The following is a 27,435-nucleotide window of genomic DNA, read 5'->3' as shown; positions in this document are numbered from 1 at the left end:
CACAAAGAGAAAGATATTACTTATAACTTCTATCTAGTGAGTAGTTATTGACTTCAAAAGAACGAGCAGATTGGGCTTAGAAAGCCACTTAGTTCAGTTGTGCAAGGTCCCAGCATTCCTAATTGACTGGAGTAAGAGAACAGTAGCATAAGGCAGGCATAAACATTGTAAAGGTTGACAGTGTCAGTCAGTAAAAAGCCTCTTTTACACTACTGGAAAATGTACTGAAGAAGGCTTGGAGAGATCGAAGTTTGGTGTGGGGTTTATATGGACAAAAAGTGTTCAAGTTTAGAGCTGGACACATGATTTTCAGTAATTTGATTCACTGACAAAATCCATGAGAAGGAAGAAACAGGTTAGCGTCATCTTCTGGCAAAACATCTCCCCAAACTGGTTATGTTTGTGGTAATCCCAGAGGAAACTTTACAGTGTCTGAATTTTACTCAGTCTCTACTGACCTAGCTCAGCCCTGGTACAGAATGAGGAAAAAGCAGGACATTTCTGTCACGATCCGCTAATACAAGCGGGGGTCGTGATGGTTTGTTTATAGATCTCAGAGTGTAAAAGGACACAAGGGATTTCAGTTTTAATCAAAACAGTGCACCTTTATTAAGTGCCCACAACACAGTAATGCGATAGAGGAGAGAAAGAGAGAGAGAGAGATGAAGAAAAACAAAGTAGAGAGGGAGAAAAAGGGAGGGGCAATAGCTACCAACAGATGAGACGAAGTCCTCGTGGTCTTCCGCCAATAGATTTGTCTTCTTTCCGCGGGGAGATCTCGAGCTCAGTTGTTTCAGAAGGTCCCTTTATAGTCCTTTTCAGAAGCGAGGGGCAGCTGGCCAAGAGGCGGGGAAATCTACAGCCGTTGCTATGGGGCCCGTTGCTTTGGGAAACAGGTACAGGACAGGTGTACAGGACAGGCGTACAGGACAGGTCATTCCTTTCCGCTTCAGTGTGGTCCTTCCCACCTGGGCAGCAAGAACGGCACAGTCCATTGTGACCTGCACTAATTTTCCTCAGGAATGCGTACCAGCTCCCAGTGGGCACACCCGCAGGCAACACTTGGCAGACATCCCACCTCAGCAGGGCCAGGACTCCTGTGTTCAGTCTCTGTCCTCAGCGATGATCGTGAGGCAGATGAGGGATCTTTGGACCGTCTCTTACAATTTCTTGTTGCCATCTGGTCTGAGAACTCCTCTGGGGATGCACCTGACCATGGGCTCAACATATATGTGCTCCATGCAGTGCTTCCAGCTGCAGGAGAAAGGAAGAAAGGGAATTATTTTGGCAGGTTTGTGTTCGATTTTCCCCTCTTTACAGCAGCTTTTAGGGTAGAGGTCCCATTCTCAGGCAGTTTGTGGATATTTTTTTATTTTGATAGCATTTTTCCCAGAGAACTTTTTGCTTGCCTTTTCTCTCTTTTTTTTTCCTTGTGTTCCTCCCAGATTGTTTGTGGGGGTTATTTTTATTTATACTTATTTTATTTTTTGTATGCTTTAGTGCTTTCATTTTGAGAGCTGAGTTGGGGGCCAGGTTGACTTGTTTGTTTGTTTTGAGTTTCGTCCAGCAGCCTTTCCCAACCCCTGCAGCTGCTGAGGCGGGGTTATCCCTGGCTCTGGGTTAGCAGTGTCCTGGATCCAGGCTGTGGCTATCCATCCCTTCTTGCAGCTTCCAGGGCTTTCTGCAGCTAATGGCTTCTGCAAGCCGCTACCTGATTGGTGGGATCCTGCTTGTTCGCTGTTCCCTGATAGGTCAGCTGGTGGGGTAGGGAAGTTACCCCTTTTTTCCAAGTCCCCCCCTTCCCTCCTCACTCTTTGTTAGCAGATTTTTATAGTGGAGAGACAAATGTCAAACTTGCTACTCATAAAATAAGATACATTTCATTACAACACCATGACACATTTAAAGGGCATTTTCCCGAATGTTAGGGGGGAGATCTAAATAATCCCTATGTTTTTCTGCCTGCTGTGAACTCATGGTGCACCTGAGAAGGGCTCACCTTTGTGAGCAGCCATGGTGTGGAGCACTGCAGACCAGGGACATGGCTGACTCAAAGAGACTCAGGCCTGAAGAAGTTATAAAATAAATAAAAGCACTGTTGGGTAACTTTCTTAACAGATATTTATGATAGCTCTGTGAGCGCCGGGAAAGAATGAATAAAAGTACAGGAAATCAGTTAAATCAAACCTTTGAATGTAAGTGCTGATTGTTGTTCCTGAGTACTTAATCATGAGATCTTAACTTCCAATATCACTTCTTGCAGAGAAGGTTTTACAGTAGCTTCAAACTTTTTACCTTATCAAGTCAGGTGTAGTCTATGGCATTTCACACTGTGGGTTGAGCTGTGGAGTGCAGTGGAAGTGACTGAAGGCATGGGAATTGTCCTGTTGATGGCATTTCTTTGTCTAGCAAGGGTTGCAATCAGTGTTGGGTTAGGAAAAGCAGAACACAAGATATATAGTGGAGCCATGAACTAGTTTTGGCATCCTGGTGCTCTGAATTGCTTAGTTACTGCGGAAAAACACATTAACAAATGCACTTAGAGTTGTCTATAAAATTTCCTTTTTTTTTTTAAGTGTTGGTCTTTTATTTGGTGTTATGCTCACACTTTCAATGTCTATCCATAAAATAAAGGCTGACATTTAAAGTCTTCCTTATACAAAATGTGGTGTAGGCTGTGAGGAGCCATGAGGATGCTCATGTCTTCTCTGTGAAGAGGAGTGCGATGCTGGTGGTGGGGGCTTCTTCCTTCAGAGTGTTTGGGTGCACTTGGGTTTCTTTAATGCAGCCACTCACGCACAAAAGGCTATGATTTGTCTGGCAGTCACTTGGGAAGTGAGTACTACACTGTCCCCAGAGGGGCCATCCCCAGAGCTGAAGCTGGAACGGGGCAGGCAGCAGTCACTGAGCTCAGCATGGGCGCTCCAACAAAGCAAATCTAGTTCAGACCCAAAGAAGTTGAGACAAATCCTGAGACCTTGCAGTGTCAGGTCAATATAGGGCCTGTATTCTACTGTTAAAGGCACAGATCACATTCATTGGAGTACAGTAGGTGTTAAGTGTAGCTGTTATTTTCCTTCTGAATCTGAGACACACAGAGGCTAGTAACTATGGTATGGGACCTCTGGGAAAGCTAAGCACTTCCAGAAAAGTAGCAGGAAGCCTGATGGAATACATTAGATTGCTGAAATGGCTCCTTGATATCTCTATGCAGGTGACTGAATCCCATCCATAACACTATAGCTAGCAACCAAACACCAGGAAACAAAAATAAGCACAATACACTACACACTGCAGATGGCAAGAATGAAACCTTTAGTCAGTATAAATGTTCTAAACAGTTTTAGAAGTAGCATGTACAAAGTTGAGTAGATAAGGCACACGTTCATGGTTGGAGATACACTTTTTAGGCAGATAAGGATTTGAAAAGAACCTCCAACTTAGTCCAAGAAGATAGGAAAGTAGTTGCATTGTAGTAGAAATGTTTTAAATAGACAGGGGAAGATAAACATCAAAGGTACAGAAAAGGGATGGATTAAGATAGATAATACATTATTTCCACAAAAAAACTTTGCAAATACAGTTTATAACTGAGCACTACCTAACACCATCTTTATGCTTATGCTCATTCTATCCATTTTGGGGTGAAGAAGTGGGAATGGGAAAAGGAATCCAGTTCGTAGCTTTAATCAGGAGCTAGATGTGATCTGTTTTCAGCAGCATTGGTAACTTAGCACAGATAGTCATTAGTATTTGTAAGACACTAGACAATGTAAAATGTAAATTTTCCTTTCTCATATGTAATAGGTATGCTTGCCCTGAAGGGGAATATCCTGTGCTAAGAAAAAAGAAAGATGTCAAAATATGGGGGAAAAAAGTGACATTTTTTATTTCATCTACACTAGAAATTGCAAGTACCAGTTTCTATACATGTTCTTGTTTATCCTTAATATCTATTTTAGTTTTTTACTTTTACCAAGAACTTTACTGTCTGTGCATTTTTTATGGAAGGTATGTATTAGTAACAAAGTCTAGAGATTTTTTTTGTTTCTATGCAGGATCTTGTAATTACACAGTATAAGATGAAAATCAACTAAGGTTCTAGTATTGTGTGGAGCTCTTAGTTAAAAACCAACTCTTGCTTCATCCCCATTGACACCTATGCAATCTTTCCAAGAAGCAGCATGTAGTATTGTTCTACATGATTCTTCAACAGTCGTCTGAAATAAAGAATAAATGCTTTGCAAATAGCAGAGTCAGATGTTTGCACAGATGGTTCTTCACAGTTCTTTCTTTTCCCATTCATTTCTTTTATTGTGTTTTTAGCTCTCCAAGAACTATTATAGCTTTGTCCATCCTTTCAAAAAGATGATCTGACTTGCTGTGGAAATGTTGTTTTTAAGTTTTAGCTACATTGAGGGCAGTCAAATGTGTCCCCTGATAAATAAACTGACTTGACAGTGTTCTCTACTACTATTAAATGAAGCTATATGCTCTCCTAAAATATCTGCACTGCAGAAATTGCTGTGGATGCCAGTAATCTGGACAGGTTTCAATATTGTCTGATCATGCTTTTGGGGAATCTAATGTAACAGGTTTGATTTCAAATGAGTTTTTCCTAGTCATGAAGGGCTTTTTTTTATATATCACAGTTTGTTCTTGCTGTGGTAGTTCACCAGCCTTCTTCCCTGATCACCACCATGGGAAAACTTTTAGTGTTTCTCACTTCAGCCAAAGAAACAGTAGCAGTTATTAGTCATGATCACGGATGCGTAAGCCTGCCTTATGAGGAATGGCTAAGAGAACTGAGTATGGTCAGTTGAGAAAAGAAGGCTTAGGTGAGAGGCTTGCAGGACCTTATTACTATGTTCTGGTATCCAAAGGGTGGCTACGAAGAACGTGGAGACTCTTTTTTCAAGGTGTCACATGGAACAGATGAGAGGTCATGAGCAGGACTTGCTCCTGAGGAGATTCTGATTGGACACACAAGGGAAATTTTTCACTATGAAAACAATCAGCCATTGGAATAATCTTGATGGGGAAGTGATGGATTGGACAACATTGGATACTTTTAAGATTCAGCTGGAGAGGGTGCTGAGGAATCTTATCTAAACAATGTTTTGCCAAGAAATGTTGTACTAGATGATCCTTCAGGTTGCTTCCAACCTGGTATTCTGTGAAGTAGCATTTTTTCCAGGTGACACTATTGCTTCACTTTTGTAAGTCAGTCTGTGTTTGGAAGGGATTGGTTTTTGTCAGTGTTTCCGAATTTCATAGTGCTTGATACTAGAAGTACCTGGCTGAGCCTGTAGGTGTAGAATGCACTAGAGATATTAGAGAGAGATGAGGAAAAAAAAAAGGTTTGATTAAATTTTAAGTCCATTTGCCTGTCCCAGTATGTGACATTAAAACTTCAGTGTCTCAACTGGAAAAGAGACATGCTTTGTATGTAAAGTCAAGAATTTACTATAGGTCTAATTGGAATCAAAAGTCTTGCCAAAAATGTATTATTAATCTAGTTAGAGAAGTACTAAGACTTACCATGCAAGTTATCCAAGTACTGAAGTTCAACCATGGTAATAATAGTTTAATGCTTGAAACTGATAAAAAAACTTTATACTTCCATTGGTTTGATTCAGGGAGAAAGGGTTATGGTGCATTGTTATACTGAATCCTTTGCCCAGGGAATGCAGCGGGGGCTGCTTCTTTCTGGTACGTGAGGGGCTTATACTAGGGGACACTTTTAAGCATTTTCTAACATGTCCTATACCTTGTTTCTTTTGTTTTTCTGTGTTACATCTGCATTTTTTTATGTAAGTGGTGTTTTTATGTATGTTGGAAGCTTGTCTTTTGTTACTCCTAAAGACATTTTCACCCAGCTTCAAATGTATCATCTCTTCAATGATCAGTAGTTATTCAGTGATCATTTTCTGATAGCCTTCATCTGTCATCCTGTGTTTATATTTTTCAAGGCATCAACTGTTATGCAGTACTTGTGTTCTAAAACACCACATAATTTATTCTGTGCGCAAAAAAATGTGTCACTGGAATAGTACTTGTTATCACTATCTGAGCTATATTGGAATTATTATAAAAAGAGACATACCAGCACACCATTGTACAAAGAAAAGCAAAACTCGAACAAATTAGATAAGAGTCTACTAGACCTAAAAAAGCTATAACAAAGCTCCAGGCAAGCGTAAGACAAGGCCAGAGAAATCAGGCTTGATAAGCCCCAGTCTACAGCCTTGCAGTGTTAGAACAAACCCTGTGGTTTCTTGTTCAGCAATACCATATTTACTGAGCTAAAGGACTACAAAAGTGAGACACAGGACAAACTGTGTTGATATTATTTGTAAAACTGAGAATATATTCTGAAATGGAATTTGTTACAGTTCACTTATTTTTGAACAATTCATAGCCAAAATGACTAACACTAAGAATCAGCTGAGACAGCAACTGTGAAATGATCCCTGGGGATTCTAGCAATAAACTATGGGGAGTAGGGAGGTTGGTCTTGACAGTAAATAGCAGCCTGCTAATGAGGTGCTCACAGTTCTGCATTATGAATGTTTTATCTGTATTATCAGAGTTGGGAAGTACAGAGGTCTTAAATAGTACTTAAAAAATTAAACTGAAGTAGTACAGAACATTTTCTATCAGAAGGGTTAACTCTCTGGGTAACATCTCCTGTAGCATTTTGTAAACTCTTAACTTATTTTGTAAACTCTACTAATTAAAATCTTCCATTTTCATGTTCATGGTTCTCAACACAGTCATGTACACACAGTCACACACACAGGAGCTAATTTAAACCAAGGAAATTAGACAAGTAAATGAAGAATAGGAAAATGGTGTCTGATATTAATCTGTTTTGCTGTATCCAGGATTTTGAATGAGTGCCTGGATAGCAGAGAGATATATCAATGGATATTTTAAGAGTTTATATCAGCTAAGGACCTGTCTTAACTTATTCCTTTATGTAGAAGAACTGTTAGTAAAAAGCTTAGAGAAACTTCTGTTTGAGAAAGGATTGACCAGATGATAGCTTTCCTCTATATGAAATCTGACTGCAAATATGGATTATTTTAGCAAACAGCTGAATGGTGGCTTTTCATCAGTTCTGCAAGGACACGTGCACACACACACATACACATTCCTGCTCCTCCTTTAATTCTGCCCACACTAGTGATGTGTGAAGAAATGCATATACTTTGCAATTGGGTAGGTTAATAAAATAAAGAAAGGAGTGTGTTAACTCTAATATATTTTCATCAAGGCTTAGTCATTCTGGTTATTTTACTGTATTCATTCTAGCCTGATATTCCACAGATTAACCTTTCCTTTAACACTGTCACACCCCACCAACTGTGATTTAGCAAGTACATAATTTATCACTTAATAAGAACGTCCATGTTAAGCACAGTGGGAGCTTTTACTGGCAGTAAAATCTACTTTTCTCATAGGGAAAATAAAGGCTGAATCCAAGTGGACTGAGAAAGTTTAAGGTCTCTTATAATGAGAATGACCTTAGAAAGAATGGAACTTTTTATTAGCAAATGTTTAGTGTGAGTTGTGATTGTCCCAAAACATTCTTTGAGAATAAAGATCATTATTTTACATACATTAATTAAAGTGTAGACAATGTCCAGAGTAACACTGTGTGTCCAAAGTAGTTAAAAAGTAGTTTTATTTAGCCCACACTGCACTTACATTATTATAGTCCTTACTGTCTTATGATTCCATGGTCTTTTTCTTTCTTTTCTATAGAGGTAATTAGTTCTCTGTTCTATTAACTCTTTTACAAGCACAGAAGAAAGCTGAAAAATTGCAAAGCTTCCAGCTCCTATCTTGTCTAAACAATCTGAATCTGTTTGGGGGTTTTACATGCAACATTCCTCCTCCGGGAAGAAGGATGCCTTGCACTGGAGTATCCAGCTCAATGTGCTGATAGGGTCACTCTTCCAAGAGGATAAAGAATAAGCTGCTTCTCTTTCCTTCATTCTTTAGAAAGTGTTGATGTATCAGTTCATTCTTCCTTACATTTATCAGTGTGAATATAATTCATAGGTAATAATAAGGGGTAGAGATGGGGTCAAAAACCCAGTGGCAAATGTCTGATGTCTTTAACCAGTCAGAGACTCCTGTAAGCCTATGGTAGGTTCTGGTTGTTAGTGTTAACATTTGGATAAGGTCCCAACCTTGTGGTTTGTAGCTTCTGTTCTAAAAGTAGTTCTCCAAGAGGATGGCACTATTAATTACCCTTTTTAAATTCATTTCACCTTTGCAAAGATACTCAATATAAACAAGTGATGAATATGGAGAAGTTCCTGACTATAAGAATCAGAAAATTTACAAGATCTGAACTTGGAACTCTTGGACTATGTATGCTACTGCTCTTTTCAACCTAATTTTTCTCTCACTATTTTCATACCACTCTAAATTATATTATTCATTGAATTACTTTTCCCATAATCTAAGAAAAAAAAGCAGAAAGAGAAAAAGATGACTTGTTATTTCAGGTTATAGATCTCTGATTCTGATATGATAGGAACAGAACTTTAGGTGAAAAAGTAGAAGAATACACTTTAAAATCAAATATACATTCAAGTGTGCTAATACCATTTTTTTTTCCTTTTTGATTCACATTTAGTATTCTTTAAAATAGAACTAACATTTCCTCACCACCATGGAGAGTTATAATTTATTTTTACTTCCTTCTATGGGGAATTTTACTTTAGAGTAAATAAACTTGCTTCATTCTAGACAGTACATCCAAGGATAATACAGAAGAGGGAAGGGAAATAAAAAAAGCAACATGATATGCTATACTTGTAGCTTGAGGGAAGCTTCATTGTCAGTGTTCTAAAATTAACAATTACAGCCTCACCTTTGGGAAGGGTTTTAGAGAAAATAATCTGAGAAAAGCTCTCAGGAGACTTCTGTGAATTCCTTAGTGGCTGCTTTCTCAAGTTCTCTCCATAGAAACATGCTTCAAAGTACATCAGGAGAAGCAGTTTTCAGTAGTATTAGTGATAAGGCAGCTGAGTGATATTACTTTCAACTCAGTCTTTTGGCTTATGAAGACAATCAGTTTAACCCGCTAGTGAAACCAGAGTACCAAAAAGATCTATGCTGATCCAGCATAGGATCCCAGAAATCACTAAGAGTTCACACACATGCGCTCATGATATGCACACATAAGTCAATAAGACATAAGTCAATGGTCTTTTTACCTCCTATCAATTTTTCAGATTCCAAGAGCGATAGAACATGTATTTATTTATTTATTTATTTATTTAACATCAGACACATTGATTAGGTTGTCTGCTGCTTCATCAGCAGCATCCACAACCTTCAGACAACATGGATGACCACACAGCAGACAATCTACTTTACGCGGTACTTTCATTTTTCAGTGTTCCTTAGGAAATTCCTGCATCTGAGATTAATATGATAAAAGCTCAAAATCTGTAGCCAGTAAAACCTGCATGGAACAGTTTCTACCAAGCTAAGCTGATTACGTGATCTGTCCAGCACCCACATTTTTTGTGTTCTTTGAAGGCCATGGTAAAGCTCACTATGAAAGTTGTTTAAAATTCATGATGCAAAGCTTGGAATAGTGGTATTACCGCAGGCCTGAGCACTAGGGTATATCACCGTGTCCCACAGCTATAGGGAGGAGGAGGAGGAGAAGATCCAGCAGGCAGGAATTGTGCAGCAAGATTGATTTATTTAATTATTTTACAAACTCTTTTATAGACTTTTTTCTTCATAGTCTAATTGGACAAAGGACCAGCCACCCCTTGGGGGTGATTGGCCAAAATCCTAAAATATCCATTATCAAAATATTTTCTACTATACCATAAACAAGACTTTCCAAGGTTGCAGGTGGCTTGGTTGTTTACATTCCCTGCTACCTCTTCGGTGAGAGAGAAAGTCTCTCATGGACTTAGAAAAATAACAAGAAGATCCTCACTAACAGCATTTTTGTACCTACATAGTGGAACTTTTGAAAAAAGCTGAAGTGATTTGCCCATAGAAGTTAATTCTAAAGCAATGAGGAGCTTGGCCTTATTAGGTAATTATAAAAACTTCCTCTCCATATATTCTATCAGCTTCACAGTAACATGCCCATAGCTATTGATCTCACTTTTAATCAAACAAATATAGCAAAAGTTTCAGCAACCTGCTAAGCGAAACAAGAATTCTATAACAGATTCTACTGCCAATAGTTTTTTTATATGAATAAGTTCAATGTTACAGTCATCAACTGTAGTATTGTGAGAAACAGAAGGAAAAAACAAACCAAAATCATTCCTACCTGAGAATTATATTTTATAATTGGGCCTTAAAGTTTTTGTTTGGTTTTTCTATTTGTTTTTTTGGTTGCTTTTTTACAGAATATACTTAAAATACAGATCAATTCATGAGTAAATTCATGTTATATTACTATTTTCTAAGATAGGTTCCTTAGCAAGGTTCTGGCAAGCCCTGAAGAGGCCTGGTCCTTGTCTTAATTGCCATAAACAGAATTCTTGAGGTAAAAAATAAATTGAGAATTTCAGTACTTGTGTAGAAATCATTGGAAAAGCATGAACCATAGAAGTGGCTTAAACTTGGCTAGTTACCAGATGCCCACCCAGCTGGAATTTCACTCCTTCTTCTCAGTAGGATGGGGAGAGAAAATAAGATGGAGAAGCTCAGGGGTCTAAATAAACACAGGGAAACTACTGGCTAAAATTCTTGACTTGGGGACAATTTAATTTATTGCTAATTTTAAATAGAATAGCATGGTCAGAAAAAAACATCTCTGCCCCATGATCCCATCAATCTCTTTTTCACAGGCTTAACTTCACTTCTTGGTCCCAGCTCCTGTACCTCTTTCTCCTTTCCCTACATGGTTTAGGGGTAATGAGGAATGGGGGGTTGTGGTCATTCATTGTGTAACCTGTTGACAGTACTTTACATAAATACTCATTTATTAGGCAACTTTTTTTTTTTAATGTATGTATTGAGCTAATACAGATAGACATATGTATAAGATAAGAAAATAGGACACACAGAAATTAGAGCAGCTAAGTTTGAAAGAAATAAAAAGATCTGAACATTCAAAACTTTATGAACATCATACCATAACTTTCAAATGAGACATTTCACTTTTCAAACTAATGTCGATAATGTCAGGATTTTGGTTTGTTCTTGTATATCTTGAGAAAAAAAGTCAGTTAAATAAAATAATGTTTGGTTTTTTATATTTTGTCTGTGAATAACCCTACTTAAAAGGGCAAAAATGATGCATTGGCTTCCAGTAAATTGAAATTTACTATCCAAAAGGTTAGCTGTTAGAGAGTAAAGTATGATAAAGACTGAATTTCTATTTATCACCGTAGAAAAATTTCCCGTGCCAAAAATTTAAAGCTTTAAGAAATCGTGTTGTAATAATATGTATATTTAAAAAGAATCTGTGCTCTTACTCATTTTTCCTTTAAAATTAAAAAGGTTCTGCAGAAGTTTGTAGTGCTAATACTTCTCATGAAGGCCATGCCTCAGTAGTGCTAAGATAAGGGTCATGTATTTCACAGGAAATGTCTCTAATAATCCTGAAGCTGGTTAAATTATCTGGTTTTCCTTGCTCTTCTTTTTTTCCTTTCCAAGCTGGCATATGAGCATCGATTAAAGGAATGATAAGGTTCATGTTTGATCGATTTTTCACTTCTTTAATTTAGACAGTAAAACTTTCTATCACATTTGAAGTTAAGAATTATGGTTGAGATAATAGAGGTATGATTCTACTGGAAGTTAAAAAGGAAAAAGTTGCCTTGCAAATGTCAAGGCACCTTGTGATCCAAGATGATTAAAACTAAACTGTTTGCTATATGAATCCCAAGGTGCTGCTATATCTCAGCGTCCATGACATTTAGCCAGTGACTTTTCATAGCTTGTTAATAATGTATAGCAATCCCAGTGTAAATTTGCAGTGACAGATCTGGCCTGTTACAGTAGAGAAGTTAACTAGATTTATTTTGGACAGAAAATGCAGATTTGAAAAATAAAAAAATCATGACTTATGTGAAAAGCGACTGCACATTTACAAGACTATTTTAGCTAAGACAGTTGCTCAGGAGATGTGCTTTTCATATTGATCTGTTATTCTGCCCAACATCCTACTTACCTAACCGAGAGGTATCAGCAAAACATTACCAAAGTCATCGAGGTTAATACTTACAAAGAAAAACTGGTATCTCAAAAAAATTTCATAGTGTCATACTGGTCTACAAAATTCATTGATTTTACCAGGTTGTCTGAGTCACATAGGCGGGTAAAGGTTACAGCATAAGCGTTCTTTTCTAAATACAATTGCTGTTAATCATTGCTCCCAGATAAACCTAATAAACTTCTTTGTTGTAGAAACCATGCTTTTTCTGTTTCTCATATCTCACTGATTCACAAATTATTCATAAGCTGTAAAAGGTCACAAGGCAGATGAAGAAAGAGAGGGAGAGAGAAGGAAAAGGGTACAGGGAAAAAAAATAGACTCAAGAGATGAGATACACAGACTCAAAGAGTGGTGAGTTACAAGAGGATATAAATCAGTGTTGTAGAGAAAAATTTGGCTGATATTTGGATTCTTGTAGATTTTCTCTGAGTCAGAAAGTTTACTAACAAAAAAATTTACTGTGACAATAGCCATAATTGTTATAGATCAAAATCCTTCATTTAATTCTCTCTTTTCAGTCTTTTGTTCAGATACGGCATTGGCATATGCTGAAATTAAGATAATTACTCCTGATAATGATTGATATAAAGGCACAAGACAAAAGGGATTATATTTGCACCACAGTATGTCAGCATCTGAGATAAAAAATCTGCAGGGAATGACAGAAAAGAAAAAGATCTTTGCCAACATCCCAAAAACAGGTCATAAATAAATTGTGAATGCATTATTCTTACAGCAAATTAGCACTATTTTTTTCTGCCTTTCAGTACCAAACTATTGATCTTATGTTGATACTTCTTTAAGTTTAAAAGCTCAGCCTTGACAGTGCATTATCTTACTTTATCAGACAAGCTCTAGGAGTTATTTGCTGATAAACCTATATGCATTTACTTATAAAGACATAAATTGCTTTCTACTAGATGGCAATCAACAGACAAGACTTGCAGTGACCATACCTTCATATGAAAGCTATCTAAGAGCCCCTGTTTTTCATTTGCAGAATGTTCATATCCCAAATACCACACAGAAATAAGTTCCAAAGTATTTCAATTAGGTTTACTTCTATTTATAGCACAAGAAGTGTATTCCATACCTACTTAACCTTTCTAATGTCAGTTGTATTTGAATTCTATTGTTTCTGTCCCTTCTAATGTTCTAAAAGAAATGGCAGAAGGGAAGTAAGAATGTGAAGAGGCAGAACAAAAATTCAATTTTCTTAAAAAAGGAGTAGGTATGAAGGAAGGTGGGAGTGAACAAAAAGTTAAGAAATTATTGAAGTTCTTGTCATATCCTAAGAAGTGCTAACTTCATTAAAACTCTTAATAAAGCATAAAGTTTATTGCAATTTTGGGAAATCTGTGAAAGTTGCTGATACTAAGGTGTTGTTTTAGCTTTCTTCTAGTTGTTTCATAATTGCTCAGAATAATTTAGTTAATAGCATTGCTGTCTTCGCTGTTGTGAAGCATCGTTTACATCTCATCATGCTTTTTGAACAGAAGCAAACTGAATACTGTGATATTCCAGTTTTTACCAAAAAAATATAACATGTCAGTATGTTAAAAGCTTCCAATATTTTAAAGTATTCTATAAGTTGAATGATTGTCTGACATGGGAAAAACAGTACCTTGTACATACTGATATATGTCGGACTTGATATACTGGATATCTAGGTGCTTTCATGGGTTTATGTCTTCCATCTAAATTTCAATTTGAAGGCATATAACTTTTCTATTTCTGGTGGTGTCACAATCACTCTATATGGTATTACACACTTAATAAATATTTGGAAAGCCTGCAGTACAGAATAGGTTATTTTGCCAAACATTTATACATACATATATATATATATATATATATTTCTACCTCAGTGTCTAGAGAGTTAGGCCCATGGTTACACAGTTTATATCTCTGAAGCCTCAAGGCTTTGTAGAGCCTTGAGTCTCTGAAGTCTCAAGCCTTTCTGAGTAGGAAATTACACAGAGTACTACTGATTCTCTCCATGGGAGTTATAGCAACCTAATCCACTAATCATTCTTGCTCCAAATAGTTATGACCACAGGAGCTCAGTAAACTGCTCTGGTCTTTACTGGTGTCTACTTCTCAGCAAGTATACACACCACATATCAAAATGTGCCAAATCGAAGCAGCCAACAGAAGAGTTCTTAAAAAGACTTTTCAAGCATTTTTCAATGTTTGACTTTTACAGACTAAAAAAATCAAGCCCACACACCTTAGATACACATATGTGTAGTTGTCCTGTCCAGATATTTTACATAATTTTATATTTCTTCCAGTTCATTCTGTAAATGCTTTTTTATTATTAAAATACTTATAATTACACCAAAGTATAAAGATAAATATAAATTGAATTTAAACTGGCACAGTATTCCCTATGTCTAGTTGCCTTTTTTTCCTAGTAGAATATTCTTTCCACCCTTTTCATATCTGGGAGAATTTCCTCCCTTAAATTTGTTTTTTTGGGTCTTTATTTATTTATTTTAAATATTTTTTTCTTAATACACTATGTAGGCAGTGTGAAGACAAAGGTATATGAAGAAAATTATTTAAGATTACAGTGAGCAGAATCATCCTTTGCATCTCTTATTCCACCGAGCATAGGAGAATGCTAGGGTGATTACAGTTGGGTATGTGAAGTTGTGTTCTAACTACTGGACTTTGACATTTACAAATAAGATCAAAGGACCAAACTGTATCTTCTCAGTGGATTTTTTAAAATGTTTTTCAACCAAAAAACATGTGGGCTTATGGCTCACTCATTAAGGTGTGTTTTCCATGTTTTTTCTCTCATATATTATTAGATATTTGAAAAATAGTAGTGTGTGCCCCAGTTTGTACATTTTCCAAGCAATGTGCCATAGCTGTCATCTGTAGTTGATGCAGACTGACAAATCTATTCTGTTGTCATTGTTTTGGTAGATTCCAAATTGCCATTACCTAGAGTGTATTCGATATAAAATGAAAAAAACATGGTCTAATAGTTAAAGCAAAAATAAACCAAAATATATGTCCTGGTGCATAGTGTAATGATCCCTCAGGAGGTGTCACACATACATGTTTCATGGTCCATCCTCCTCTTTTGCTTCACGATCTGGAAAGCTAAGGTAGACACTGCAGGTACCTCATTCTAATGATATCTGTTGTATTCACTCAATGTAGCACCTTGAGGAGCAGGTGACATGACTACTTGGATTTACTCAAAGGTAGTTTGTTAATGTACTCATCTCCTTCTAAGTGAGGCATAAACCTTTATGCTTTTCACTAGAGCCAAGACAACGTACAAGATATGCACCAGCCGGTAACTAAAAGGAGTTTTTGAAAACATTGTTTCATGTGAAATATATCCATGTACAACACATCTCAAAAGGGTAAATGTTATTAATACCATTATGGGACCCTGTTTTTTAGAACATATTTGAGTATATCCATAAAGCTGTGTGTATGTAGGCAAAGATGTGCTTCATTAATGAGATTAGTAGGATTTTTGGACTTCATTAAAGGTCTTGTGAGTCTTGTAAACTATATGTTGAAATCATATGGGACTATTTTGATAACAATTATCACATAGAATTTACAACCACAAAAATACAGAAGAGTTTTTTCAAGAAAACTAATATTTTATACCTAGAATAATAATAAAAGCATGATCCCTGAAGATTAGCTTTTATGCTGTAGTTTACATTTGATAGTACACTTTTGTCAACAAGCAGGTTTTCAAACATAGACTGCAGTTCAGTTACTTAGCCAGATTATTTTAGTAGACAGTCTCCCAAGAGTGCGTTAAGAAAGGTTTGTATTCACATTGATAGAACCAGTACACTGTAACTGAGACTGTTATGCTTGATTATGATCCAGATGTGAAATTTTTGGATGCATTTTGCCATCATAAATCCCTTAAAAGATCACCATGTATCACAACATGAAACTTGGAAGTGTTCCAGTAAAATACTTCTTGAAACAGAAAATAATAAATGATGTCTTGTTAATGCACATACTTTGGACACATTGTTTCCACACAAGGTCTATTTTATATGATGTTTATGCATAGTATAACACTCTGGAATGTTGTTTGCTTCAGGTGTCTTGCTGGATTTTCTGGACAATTTTGTGAAATAGAAGTTAATGAGTGTAATTCATCACCTTGTCTACATGGCTCAACCTGTGCTGATCATATCAATGGATACACTTGTAAATGTCAACAAGGTAACTGCCATATGACAGAGCAATCTTAAACAATGATAGTTTTGAATTATCAGTGTTACTAGTGAGTAAGTTGGCAAATCATATCAAGCTCTTTTGTTGTATATGGACTATAAGGTACAAAAAAACTTACTGTCTTTTTGTCAAGCTTTTTGAATGAAATCTAAAGATAATTAACTACTCTAGTAAGCGTATTAGAAAGGCTTCAAAGTAAAATCAGCTCATTGAGGCAGTCTGAAGTATTATTAGAGACAGGTTTATTGTGTATGATCTTTACTAATGTAACTTACTGACCAAACAGTCAAATAGTCACTATTTAACAGCAAGATAATTTCACTACCTGTAGAATGAGATTGACTGAAAAGAAATTCTGAGCAGTTTAACTAACATTTTTATTATTATCCTTATTGTTGTTGTTGTAAGACGTACCCATGCTTATGTCTGCTTGCTGGGATTAAAAGAATTTTTTTAAAACATTATAAATAGAATGAAAGATGGCACTTTCTTAAAACATGGGAACTGTTTTCTAGTTCTGGCATAGATCAACTAAAACAGGTCTAGTGGCTTATGAAAATATAAGAGATTTTGTATTTACACAAAAGCAAAAGTCACAATCAGCCTGCATTGTCTTGCAATCACAAATTTAATCTGTTCAAGACTACTCACAGTCTCCTGTCATGTCTGCTAATAAAAATCCTTTTGTCAATGTAAGTAGGATTTCTGATTCCTATACATAAGTAGCATTCTGCTCCATAAGTTACTCTTAAATTAAGAATTATATGAGTACCTGCCTCCTGGAACTTCAATTTTTCAGTTTAAATCTATTTACTATTTTACTGACTAGCACTGCTGAATAATTTCTGTGATAGTAGTGACTCAACGTTTCTTAATAATTATTTTAGAGATTGTTTAGATATATTCTGGATGATAAATGTTCTGTTAATCCATGCTATCTCCATACATCTGATCTACTTTCTTTGTGCCAAAGTATGTTCACATTGTTTGTTTTGATTTACAAGTAAAAACGTCTTACCAAACTCTCCTGAAGTCAAGTGACCATATATATGTTACACTTTTCTAGAGTCTTTCTACTCATTCTTGTTCTACATTTAAAAGAAAGCACATAGTGAATTGAATATTAATATATTTTACTCTTTTTTTTCATTCTGAATTCTTCTGAGGGCAATTTACAAAACTATATGTAAGAGATCTTATTCAAAAAAGTATGGAAGATACTGAAGCAAATACATGTGTAATGAGAGTCAATTTGGCAGTTTATTAATTTGTTTAATTGGTAATAAGGAAGGATACTCTAAAATGTAAGACTTTAAGTATTTTTGGCTTACTAGAGAGTAATTACATGTTGCTTAGAGCTACGTTGCTTACAGCTTAATATTTTTTTAGCAACTTTTTTTTAATGTCAAAAAGATACTTGATAATTCAGAAAAACACTATATTTTTGATGTATGAACCAAGGAGTGAAAAATTTTTGGACTTTGTCATACAGAATTCATGATAATAAAGATCTTTCTGATCTTAAAAAATCTGAGTCATGACCTAACTTCAGTACTATATATGCGCCTGTTACTTCATATGGCCATATACCCCTCCACCAATATTTGTTACTTAAAAACTTAAAAGATGCATTTTTTAGTCATTAAAGTGCTTCACATAGAATACATTGCCAAGTCCAATTTTTTCCCTCATTTTTAAAGCTTATTAAAATAATACAACAAAGATATTTGAATAGGCATTTAAGAATTGCTTACTAGCCAAGGACTGTGATTGCTGTCTCTGTGCAACATGGAAATTCTTGGTATAAGTGGGAGAAACTTCTGTGGGGCCTTGGAACTCACTCCTACAGCTAACATGCTTTAAACACCTTCCAACCCAAACATAAGCTACCTTTCTTTTATATTCCTTTTAATAATATCATTCGTTAGTAGGGGTGAAAGAGCTGTAAATTATTTGTCCACCAGATTAAAACACAGAGAAAGAACCACATGCATTAAGTATATACATCATTTTTACTTTTTTTTTTTAATTAATACCATATTTTCAACTGTTATTTGAGGCTCTTAAATAGCTGAAGAGATAAGGTTACAGCTCTGAAAAGGGGTGAATTTGAAGAGGCAGGGGAACTTTTGAGAGGAGTAACTTTTTTCAAAGTTGCACAACTGAAGAAAGGGATTAAAAGAAAAAAATATCATCCAGAATATAGAAATACTTAGGAAAAAAATCTGCTTTTTTTTTTTTGCAGGCTTTAACTGTTCACATATAATAAATCTTATATTTCTCTTCTAAGCTTCTGTAGAAACATGGAGCTGGGATTGGGGAATTTTTGGTCTGTAAAGGCAACAATGGGAAAGAACTGGGCAGATAGTCTGATATACGCCTCAACAGATTCCCTGTTGTAATTTAATGAAATGGAAAAGGGATCGTACCAGGACTGAAATAGGAACAAGGCAGATGATTGCAGCTTCCCAAAAACCTCCAGAGAACAAAGTGAAGCATGTGGTGACAGCATGTGATACCAGGAAAGGGAATTGATTTAGCTCTGACAAATGCATTCTGTAATGGATCATGAATTTTGTCAGCTATTGTCCCAGTAGCAGGCCCCATACCCTTAGAATAATAGATGCACGTTCAGGTTCTGTGGCTGCAGCTTCGGGCTGTTCAGGTGCAGAAGCAGCATGGAGAGATGTAAACTGTATTCTAACTGCACTTCAGATAGCTCAAAAGCAACAGCAGCTGTTGGAACTAATAGCAGGCTCATGGATGTAAAGTCTTTAGCTGGGCAGGCTGCTCTTCTACCAGGGCAGCTAAAGCAAGACTGGAATGTAACAGTGGATCCATTTGATGTATAGTCTGAGGCAAAATCTGAACGGTAGCAATTAGATTTGTATCAGCTGAGGACTGCTAGGGGGCTTATAGTGCTGTTGGGTTTATTTGTCAGTTTGTTTAGAAATAGTAAAATAAAGAAAAAACAAATCTGTAATGGGTGGTGGAATGTCATGGCAAGAAGGTCTGGTGTTCTTCAATAACTAGCCATATTTTACAGAATTCTGGGTTTATATTTACCAAGCAGATGGACTGCTTCCAGTTCAGCTTAGCCTCCAAGGAGCAAGTTCAAGACAGGCTTCAATTACATGATCTAAAACACAGCTTTGAGATGAGTATTTAGTCTCTAATGTATGGGTATACTTACTTGTAAAGGAGATTTTCATAAGAAATGCATATCAATAAAATTTCTAGTAATCTGAGAACCTGTAAGGAGACAGCATCTCAAGGTGTTCAAACACAAAAGTATATTTGCTCAGAAATTGTCCTCCTCATTAATCTGGTACAGTAATCTCAGAGTTTATCTTTTTAACTCTTTTTCTTTATTTTTTTCCTACTTTGAGAAGCCATAGCCCAAAAAAGTTCATATTCATCCCATAATATATATCTCTATATATGTGAGAATGGGTGATAGTTACTCATACCTTTGTTCCACTGACAATCAGTAAATGGTTGCAGATTTTAATGAGTCTCGCTTTAGGGTTTGCTTTGCTTTTTTTTTTTTTCTGACAGGGTGGGAAGGCCTCCACTGTGAGTTGGATGTTGATGAGTGCATATCCAACCCCTGCATACATGGTATCTGTGTTCAGAAGGAGCCCAGCTTCGGTTATTCCTGTTTTTGCAAACCAGGATTTGTGGTGAGATGCTGAAAATCTTTCTTACCTTTCCCTTTACCTGGCTATTCATCATTGCACAGAAAATACTGTATGTAAAACTTTTTGTTTTTAACCTTGCTCTGAATTGTTGATATACTTCTTGAATTAGGTGGAATCACAGGAATGATGTATGCTTTGTTCAAGGAATTCATGAGGAATTTCCCTCTTTTCCAGTGACTCTTTGCCCGCAATTTTGTAAAGTCTGTTTTTTTTACCATAAGGCTTTGGTAGGTCAAAAATGCATCTTAAAAATGCAAATAATCAGACTAAATTTACTGAGAAACTATCCTGAGAAGGAAAAAACTATGTCATAAAAATGAATACTATTTTTGTAGGGTGTTTTTTACAGAGTACAATGGATACCATTGAAACTTTCTACAGACCACAGTAACTGCTCTCTTTTTGTATTCTAAAGCAGATTGGCTTTCTAAACAATGTCAAGTGATGATGAGGGACATATCACTTGAGGGACACAGTTTTTTATATGGGAAACAGTCAGACCCTCAGTTACAATAATCTTATTTTTTTCATTAAATATTTATGCTTATCTTACATGAACAACTGTAATGAAGAAGATCAGTTACACGATTTTTTTAGCATTTATGTCTCACCCAAAAAAGTCTTCTGAATGTCAAATAAAACCACCATAAAGAAAGCTTAAAATTTGTTTAGAGAAATTATTTTTCCAATTAGTGCAAAATTTATTGGTACAAGTCAGTGTTGCATGACACTGTAGAGACCAGAAGTACAAATAAGCACAAAAATGGGTTAGAAGGAGGATAGATTCATTGTTATTCAAATTACTCTTCTGAATGTTACCATGGTCTAGGGAGTCTTTGATTTACTTATTGCCAAAAGTTGGAAAGGTGTATTTGGTGAGTTACCAGATGCAAGCTCTGCTTGTTTTCTTCCTGTTTTCTTCCCCAAGTATTCATTAATAGCTCACTGACGATGGAGCTAAATAGATATTTGACCCATGGGGGCAGCTTTTCTATTAGTACATAGCTTGAATATTAATTGTACAGTGCATTGCAGAACAAGCAAGGCCTTACAGAAGGAAAAGTAACAAACCTTTGAAGCAGCTGAAATTTAAGATGCATCATCTTTGCTTTTATTCTGTTATTCATTGTTCCATCTTCAGTCCCTGAAATTCCACTATGCTTTGGGAAGGAATATAAAAGTAAGAAAACACAGTGGGGGAAGCACCACATAGAAAGATTTTTAGCATACCTATCTTCAGTTTCAAAGATAAGAAGTTAAGGTCTAAACACCTCAAGAGGTATATTTGTTAGGTCCCAATGGGTTCTGGTTCCTAACCATGAGTACGTATGGAGTGGAAATAGTGGAACTCACAGAGAAATAAGTATTCAAAGAAATCCAGCTACAGTGTGTACGTAAATCTTCTGTAGTCTGTGTCTGTACTGCTACCCAGAGTATGGATCATAAAGTATGGGTTGTGAAATCTCTCATAAATTTTGAGAAGAAAAGCATATCCAGTGGTATATGAAATAAGTGTTTACTTTTTAACTGGAAGCATCTATAGACATATACCTACTTTTAAATACAAATCTGCACAAGCTAAATGATTCCATCCACCTGCATGGAAACTGTTAAAGCATTTACAGTCATTTTCAATGCTATCAAGTTTATCTATGACTACTTAATGTACCCTTCATGCACACTGGAGGTTATCCACATCTGCTTTGTTTCTATGAGTCATAAAATCGTAATCAAATGCTCTTCGTCATTAAATGTAGTAGTCATAAAAATGTACTAATCTGTCACGGGAAAGTCAGAAGGAAACGTAAATTTATAGGATTAAGAATGATTATGATCGTGCTCAAACCGATCATTTGTTCTGTGTGTGGAATTGGAAGAGAGCAAGCAGGAAATGCATTGAAACTGACATATAAATTGGCCTGTTGTTCCTTTGTGCTTTGGAATACCGATACAGCGAGTGATTTTATAAGATGCCATGAATTTACCAGATAGCTCATCTGCTTGCCAAAACAAATTAAGAAGTTGATTGAAACAAGAATGAATGTATCTAAATCATTCAAAACCCCTCAATTTAACCTCTTCTGTTTTAAACCCTGAATAATTTAAACTACTTGTTAAAAAAGTAGTTTCAGTTTTCATGTCTACATTTCCTCCTCTCTCTCTCTCTCTCTCTTGTCCTTCCTATTGTTTCTTAATATCATAAATTAGTATAATGGAGTTGACAGAGATCTCAGAAAATATATGTTGCCCCAAGTTCTGTGTGAATAATTAGCCAGGTAGACATGAAAGATTATTTAAGCATGTTGTCTGAAGGAAAGTGTGGAATGAATACATGCTTCTTGAGCTCTAGAGAAGGCTTGAATTTTTTTTTACATGTGCCCCAGTTGCAGGAGAAGATTCACTCCAAAATTATATCATGATGATATATTGTCAGAGATGTATGTCTTCAGGGATGACAGTGGGTCTATTTTAAATAGTTATCCAAATATGTAGGATCTTTCTAGGGTAGCTGTTAGCTGTCTGTCTTCACGTAGGCTATTAGTTCATTGCAACAGAAGTGAAAATAAAATGAACCCAAGCCTGACTTCAGCATATATTTATTTCACACTTCAAGAATGCATTTAATTCACATAATTATTTCTTGCCTTTTTACAGACCACTGAATATGAACATTTTTACTTTATTACTAGGGAGGATATTTCAGACTTCCCATGAATTGTTACTCTTGATAAAAAATAGGAAGTGAATGCCTGGTCCAATTTGAGATTGCTGCTATATTTTTCCTTTTCTAAGCATTATCTGTGAATGCAAGGTATTAACAGGGAGCTGTGTGCGGATTTGGTAAAAGCAGACAACAAACAATGGGCTGCAATGTACAAAAAGAAAGCACATTAGCTGGCAAGTCAGAGCAAACCATAGGTTTTTAGACAGCTAGGTCCATTGCAAATAGTCTTTTGTAAACCTACTTACTAACTGAAGATTATTATTTTAACCAGTTTTTATTACTGGTGACAATACTGTCTTTGATTCTTGGCAATTAGTAATCTGTGGGGAAATTATTTTTATTGATAAACAGATTCAAAATATCACTTAGTTAAAATTTAATGTATAAAACTACACTATTAAATTAGTTGAGGAATATTTTCCACATAATATTTCTTTTTGAAAGCATAAACAGCTTAATATAAGCAAACAATACTTTAGAATCAAAAGAAAGTAATAATTGTAACTAACATCACTATGAAATATAAATTGTCTTCAAAAATGCCTTTTTTTTTGAAAACTCTCTTTCAGGGACGAAGCTGTGAGCTTAATTACAATGATTGTCTTATACACTCCTGCTCCACTGGGTTTCTTTGTGTTGATGGAATAAACAATATCACCTGTTTACCTACTGTGCCCCAAAGCAAAAAAATTGGCTCTGAAATGGCTGAAGTGTTTCCTGCTGAAATTTTAGACAATGACCTTCCATCAGCCCTGGCTGTGTCTATGGAACTTTGGTCTAAACATGTTTCTCCTGATTTTCCTACAGGAGAGGTGTCCCAAGGTAAGTAAAAAGAGCTTCTGAACAACACATATGTCAAACTTCTTTCCCTGTTAATGTTTCTAAAATGGTAAGAATATTGGAAAAAATATTAATTTTAATTATTGAGAATATTTTTTTTTACTTCCTCTATTCCCTTCTATATCTTTTTTATTTATTCCAACATCCTTTCTTAATTGCATTTATATGTAACTGTAAAATTACTTTTTTCTCTCAAAAGAATTCTTCCCAGCATTTTCACATCCAGTAAGGAAAATTGCACTTTCTCTTAGCTGGGTTTTTAGTTTTCCAGAGTGTACAATTTTATATGCCTCATATTGTGTTCAGTAATCTCTGACCCTAATGCCAATCTTCCCTTCTTCCTTGGCTAGTCAGCAGGAGAGAAAGATAATTTGCCTTACTCCATGGGGACTTTGATTCTCTTTTCCTAGTTCACATGTTTTCTGAGTGTTTCTTCTTCTGTGCATCTAGATGTTTTTTGACTAAAAATATATTGGACAAAACTCTCAAAGTTTCTGCCATTCTAATTGTTTGTAGTGATGTTTTTGGGAAGCCAAAAATTGCCTATCCTGTTATTTTAAAAGCATTTACAGAAAAGTCAAAAGCAACAGAAGTGCAGCATTTTATTGTGAATATTGTACCTTCATTATGGCCTCTTCACTTTACTAAAAAATATTATTTTACAGATAGCATGTATCAGGCATTCTCTTTACAGACAGTTTCAGAATTTTTTGCTTATATACCTCTTCAAAGTGATTACTTGTATAAAAAAAAGCAAGAGTCCTGTTTTGCTTGGATAAACAAGTAACGAGTAAATGAGTTTTAGAGAATGTTGGATTTGGTATACAGAAATCTGTTGGGATTGATTGATTGATTGATTGATTGAACTGCTTGTTCTGCCTTTTCCTTCACAAGAATCACATACTCATCTTCCATTTTTTGATTGATATTGTCTGACTATTTTCCTTCAAAGACCATCTGTTTATAATCATCATTTTCATCACTTATGTTCTTTAAAGAGACAAATATAAACTTGACAAAATGATAAGCTACTGTTAAACAGCTGACAACAGAGAAAGTTCAGCTAATACTGGAGAAAAAACTTCATGATCCATATATGGAGATCTGTCATTGGTGAAGTCAGGGTATTTTCTGTAACATTCAGCAGAGTAGTGTTTCTCAAGAACTACTTTTCACCAATATAGTTAATAGTAGTTCTGAGTTCAAAACACATCTATTCATAAATGTAGGTGAGACCTTAAAATATTTTTGAAAACAATCGGATCAAGTGGTCTTATATATATCTTCTTCCTACTCCAGGTATAGACTTACTGATGGATACGCTGAAAAGTTGTCATTGTTTGAATCCCCTAATGATGATATCTTGGTTTTATTGGCACAAGTCACATCTGTGCAAACAGAAATTTGTAAAATTTTAGTGACAAACCATTTATTTTTACATACCTGTTATCCTACTCCAAGTTCTGCCTTATACAAGTATATTAGCAATACTGTACTGAGACAAATGACTGCTGTGTATGATAAAGAACTTCTCATGAGTAAGCCCTGTTACCTAGACTTCACAGTACATCTGCAGTGGAGTCAGTTTCTGGCCTTTATCAGCTGGTGTTATCTGTTGAGGTTCTCATTTCTATTCAGAGAACTTTTTGAGGTGGTGGGGTGTTTTTATACAAAGATAAAAGTGTCTGTCAAAGTTGCCAGGTGCTTGAAAGAGATTTATTGTCATCCAGCAGCAGCTGATATGGCACCTGCTGCCATACCTGACACAGATGGCTATTCTTCACATTCTGCCACACAAGCTAATAGATCAATACAGAAGCAGGTTGAAGGCTGCTACAGGAGTACTGCTGACAGGAGATCAGCAACTGAACAGTTTCACCTCACTACAATAGTCTTTTCAGGATTTCAGGTGTTCCTTTCATCACACTTACATATAAACTCAGGAGGTATCTCTATAGCTGTAGTATGTAAGTATAATTAACATTTTTGAATGTAAAATAGGTATAGAGAAAAATGTATATCTCTTGAGATAAAATTTTTTTGTATGTATTATAATTAACTTGCCATTTCTCATTCCAAAATGAGAAAAATGATGGCTGTGTTTTTTAAAAGCAGTAGTATTTTTAGAACATTACAACATTTCAGAAATAAATTCACGGAATTAAAAGAACACAGGAAAACCTATGAATTCTGGAATTAAGTATTAGGGAATATTGATTAGTTTGGTCTACATTTTTATACTATATGTTTATAAAACAATATGAATGCCCATAAAGTCAATGAGAGGTATTTTGCTTTTTTTTTTTTTTTGCTTTTCATTCTTTGCTTGGGGACTTGTGTTGGAAAAAATGGCTTTATATCATTGATTTAAATCTCTTAGGGGAAAAAAAAGTATTCTAGATCAGGAAAGATATGTATAAAGGTGCCAGAAGACAAATAAAACATTTTTGTGGGGTGTAGAATACAATTGTTTTCCTGTGAATGCTTGTCTTTATAGATTTCATTCTCAGTATGCATACATAAATACACAGATGAAATTTATACTGCCAGAGGTGCCTCCTGATACTGTGCCTGTACTCAAGAGGTCAAGTTGTCTAAGCATACCATTGCGGATTTCCAGCTGATCAAGATATGACCTAAAAGGAATTTTGTTTGGGGTTTGTTGTTGTTGTTGTTTGGGGGGGGTGTTGTGTTTTGATTGGGTTTTATAGTGGGAAAAATAGATGAGGAACAACAATGTATCCCCAAAAGTAATAGCTGCAATTATGTTGATGCATAAGCAAATCTATGTCTTTTTTATTGGAAGACACAGGACTATTACAAAGTCAAGTGAGAAATGCTCTTGGATGAGTAAGATCTTTAATACGCTGGTGTATCCATAGTAGAAGAAACGTGTCAAGCTGTTAAACCTGATGTACTCTTCTATACTTACAGACTTAATGTATTTGTTAATAACCTGCATTGCTAAAACTTGAGAAAAAATACTGATGACCCACCCATATAATTTACACTCTCTGCAAAATGGTTACTATGTACTTTTCATATATTTTAGGGTAGTTATTATCATCTGGCAATAAGTAGATACATTATAGCAAGTTCTAAGGTAGCTTAGAGTAGCAGGGACCTCTAGAAAAGGACTATGACAGATCAGATATATTTGGCAGAAAAAGACATTCTTTGATCTGGTCTCCAGGTGTGCTTTTCCATTGCCATGCCTTTGCTTGTGGCAAATAATGTTCTGTAAATACATTTATTATTAATATATATATATATATATTTATAGTTATAGAAATGCTTTCATGTGTCCAGAGGGGATGATCTAAATTCTTAACCTTATGTCTCTTAGCACTCTGCAAAGTTTTGTACGACTGTTTCAGTTTCCCATGCTCTGCCAGCAAGTAAGTGCCCAATAAGCAACAATTGACACAACTTGAATGCAGGGAATCAACCTTCCTTCCTTCCTCTGTTCCTTCCTTCCTTCCTTCCTCCCTTCCTCCCTCCCTCCTTTCCTATCCTTCCTATCCTTCCATCCTATCCTTCCTACCCTCCCTTCCTCTCTATCTTTCTTCTCTATCCTTCCTTCCTTCCTCTCTATCCTTCCTCTCTTTCTGCTCTTTCCTTCCTTCCTCTCTTTCCTTCCTTCCTCTCTTTCCCTCTTTTTCCTTCTTTCCTGTGAGGGCAGCCAAGCATTGAAACAGCTTGCCTGGAGAGATTGC

General features: G+C 35.8%; 1 protein-coding gene across 4 annotated transcripts in view; it reads left to right on the top strand.

Annotated features, from left to right (window-relative positions):
- Positions 1 to 27,435, top strand: part of EYS (eyes shut homolog) — an 860,563-nt gene that overhangs the window by 482,826 nt on the left and 350,302 nt on the right. For all 4 annotated transcript variants that reach the window (XM_048297572.1, XM_048297571.1, XM_048297573.1 and 1 more), the window contains 3 exons: positions 16,317 to 16,441; positions 20,012 to 20,136; positions 23,449 to 23,701. In XM_048297572.1, coding sequence (XP_048153529.1) covers positions 16,317 to 16,441; positions 20,012 to 20,136; positions 23,449 to 23,701 — 503 coding nt within the window. The remainder of the gene's footprint in view (positions 1 to 16,316; positions 16,442 to 20,011; positions 20,137 to 23,448; positions 23,702 to 27,435) is intronic.

This window comes from Corvus hawaiiensis, chromosome 3 (assembly GCF_020740725.1).
Source record: "Corvus hawaiiensis isolate bCorHaw1 chromosome 3, bCorHaw1.pri.cur, whole genome shotgun sequence".
Lineage (NCBI taxonomy): Eukaryota > Metazoa > Chordata > Aves > Passeriformes > Corvidae > Corvus > Corvus hawaiiensis.
Note: the sequence above shows the minus strand (reverse complement) of the source record. Positions and strands in the feature narration are given on the sequence as shown.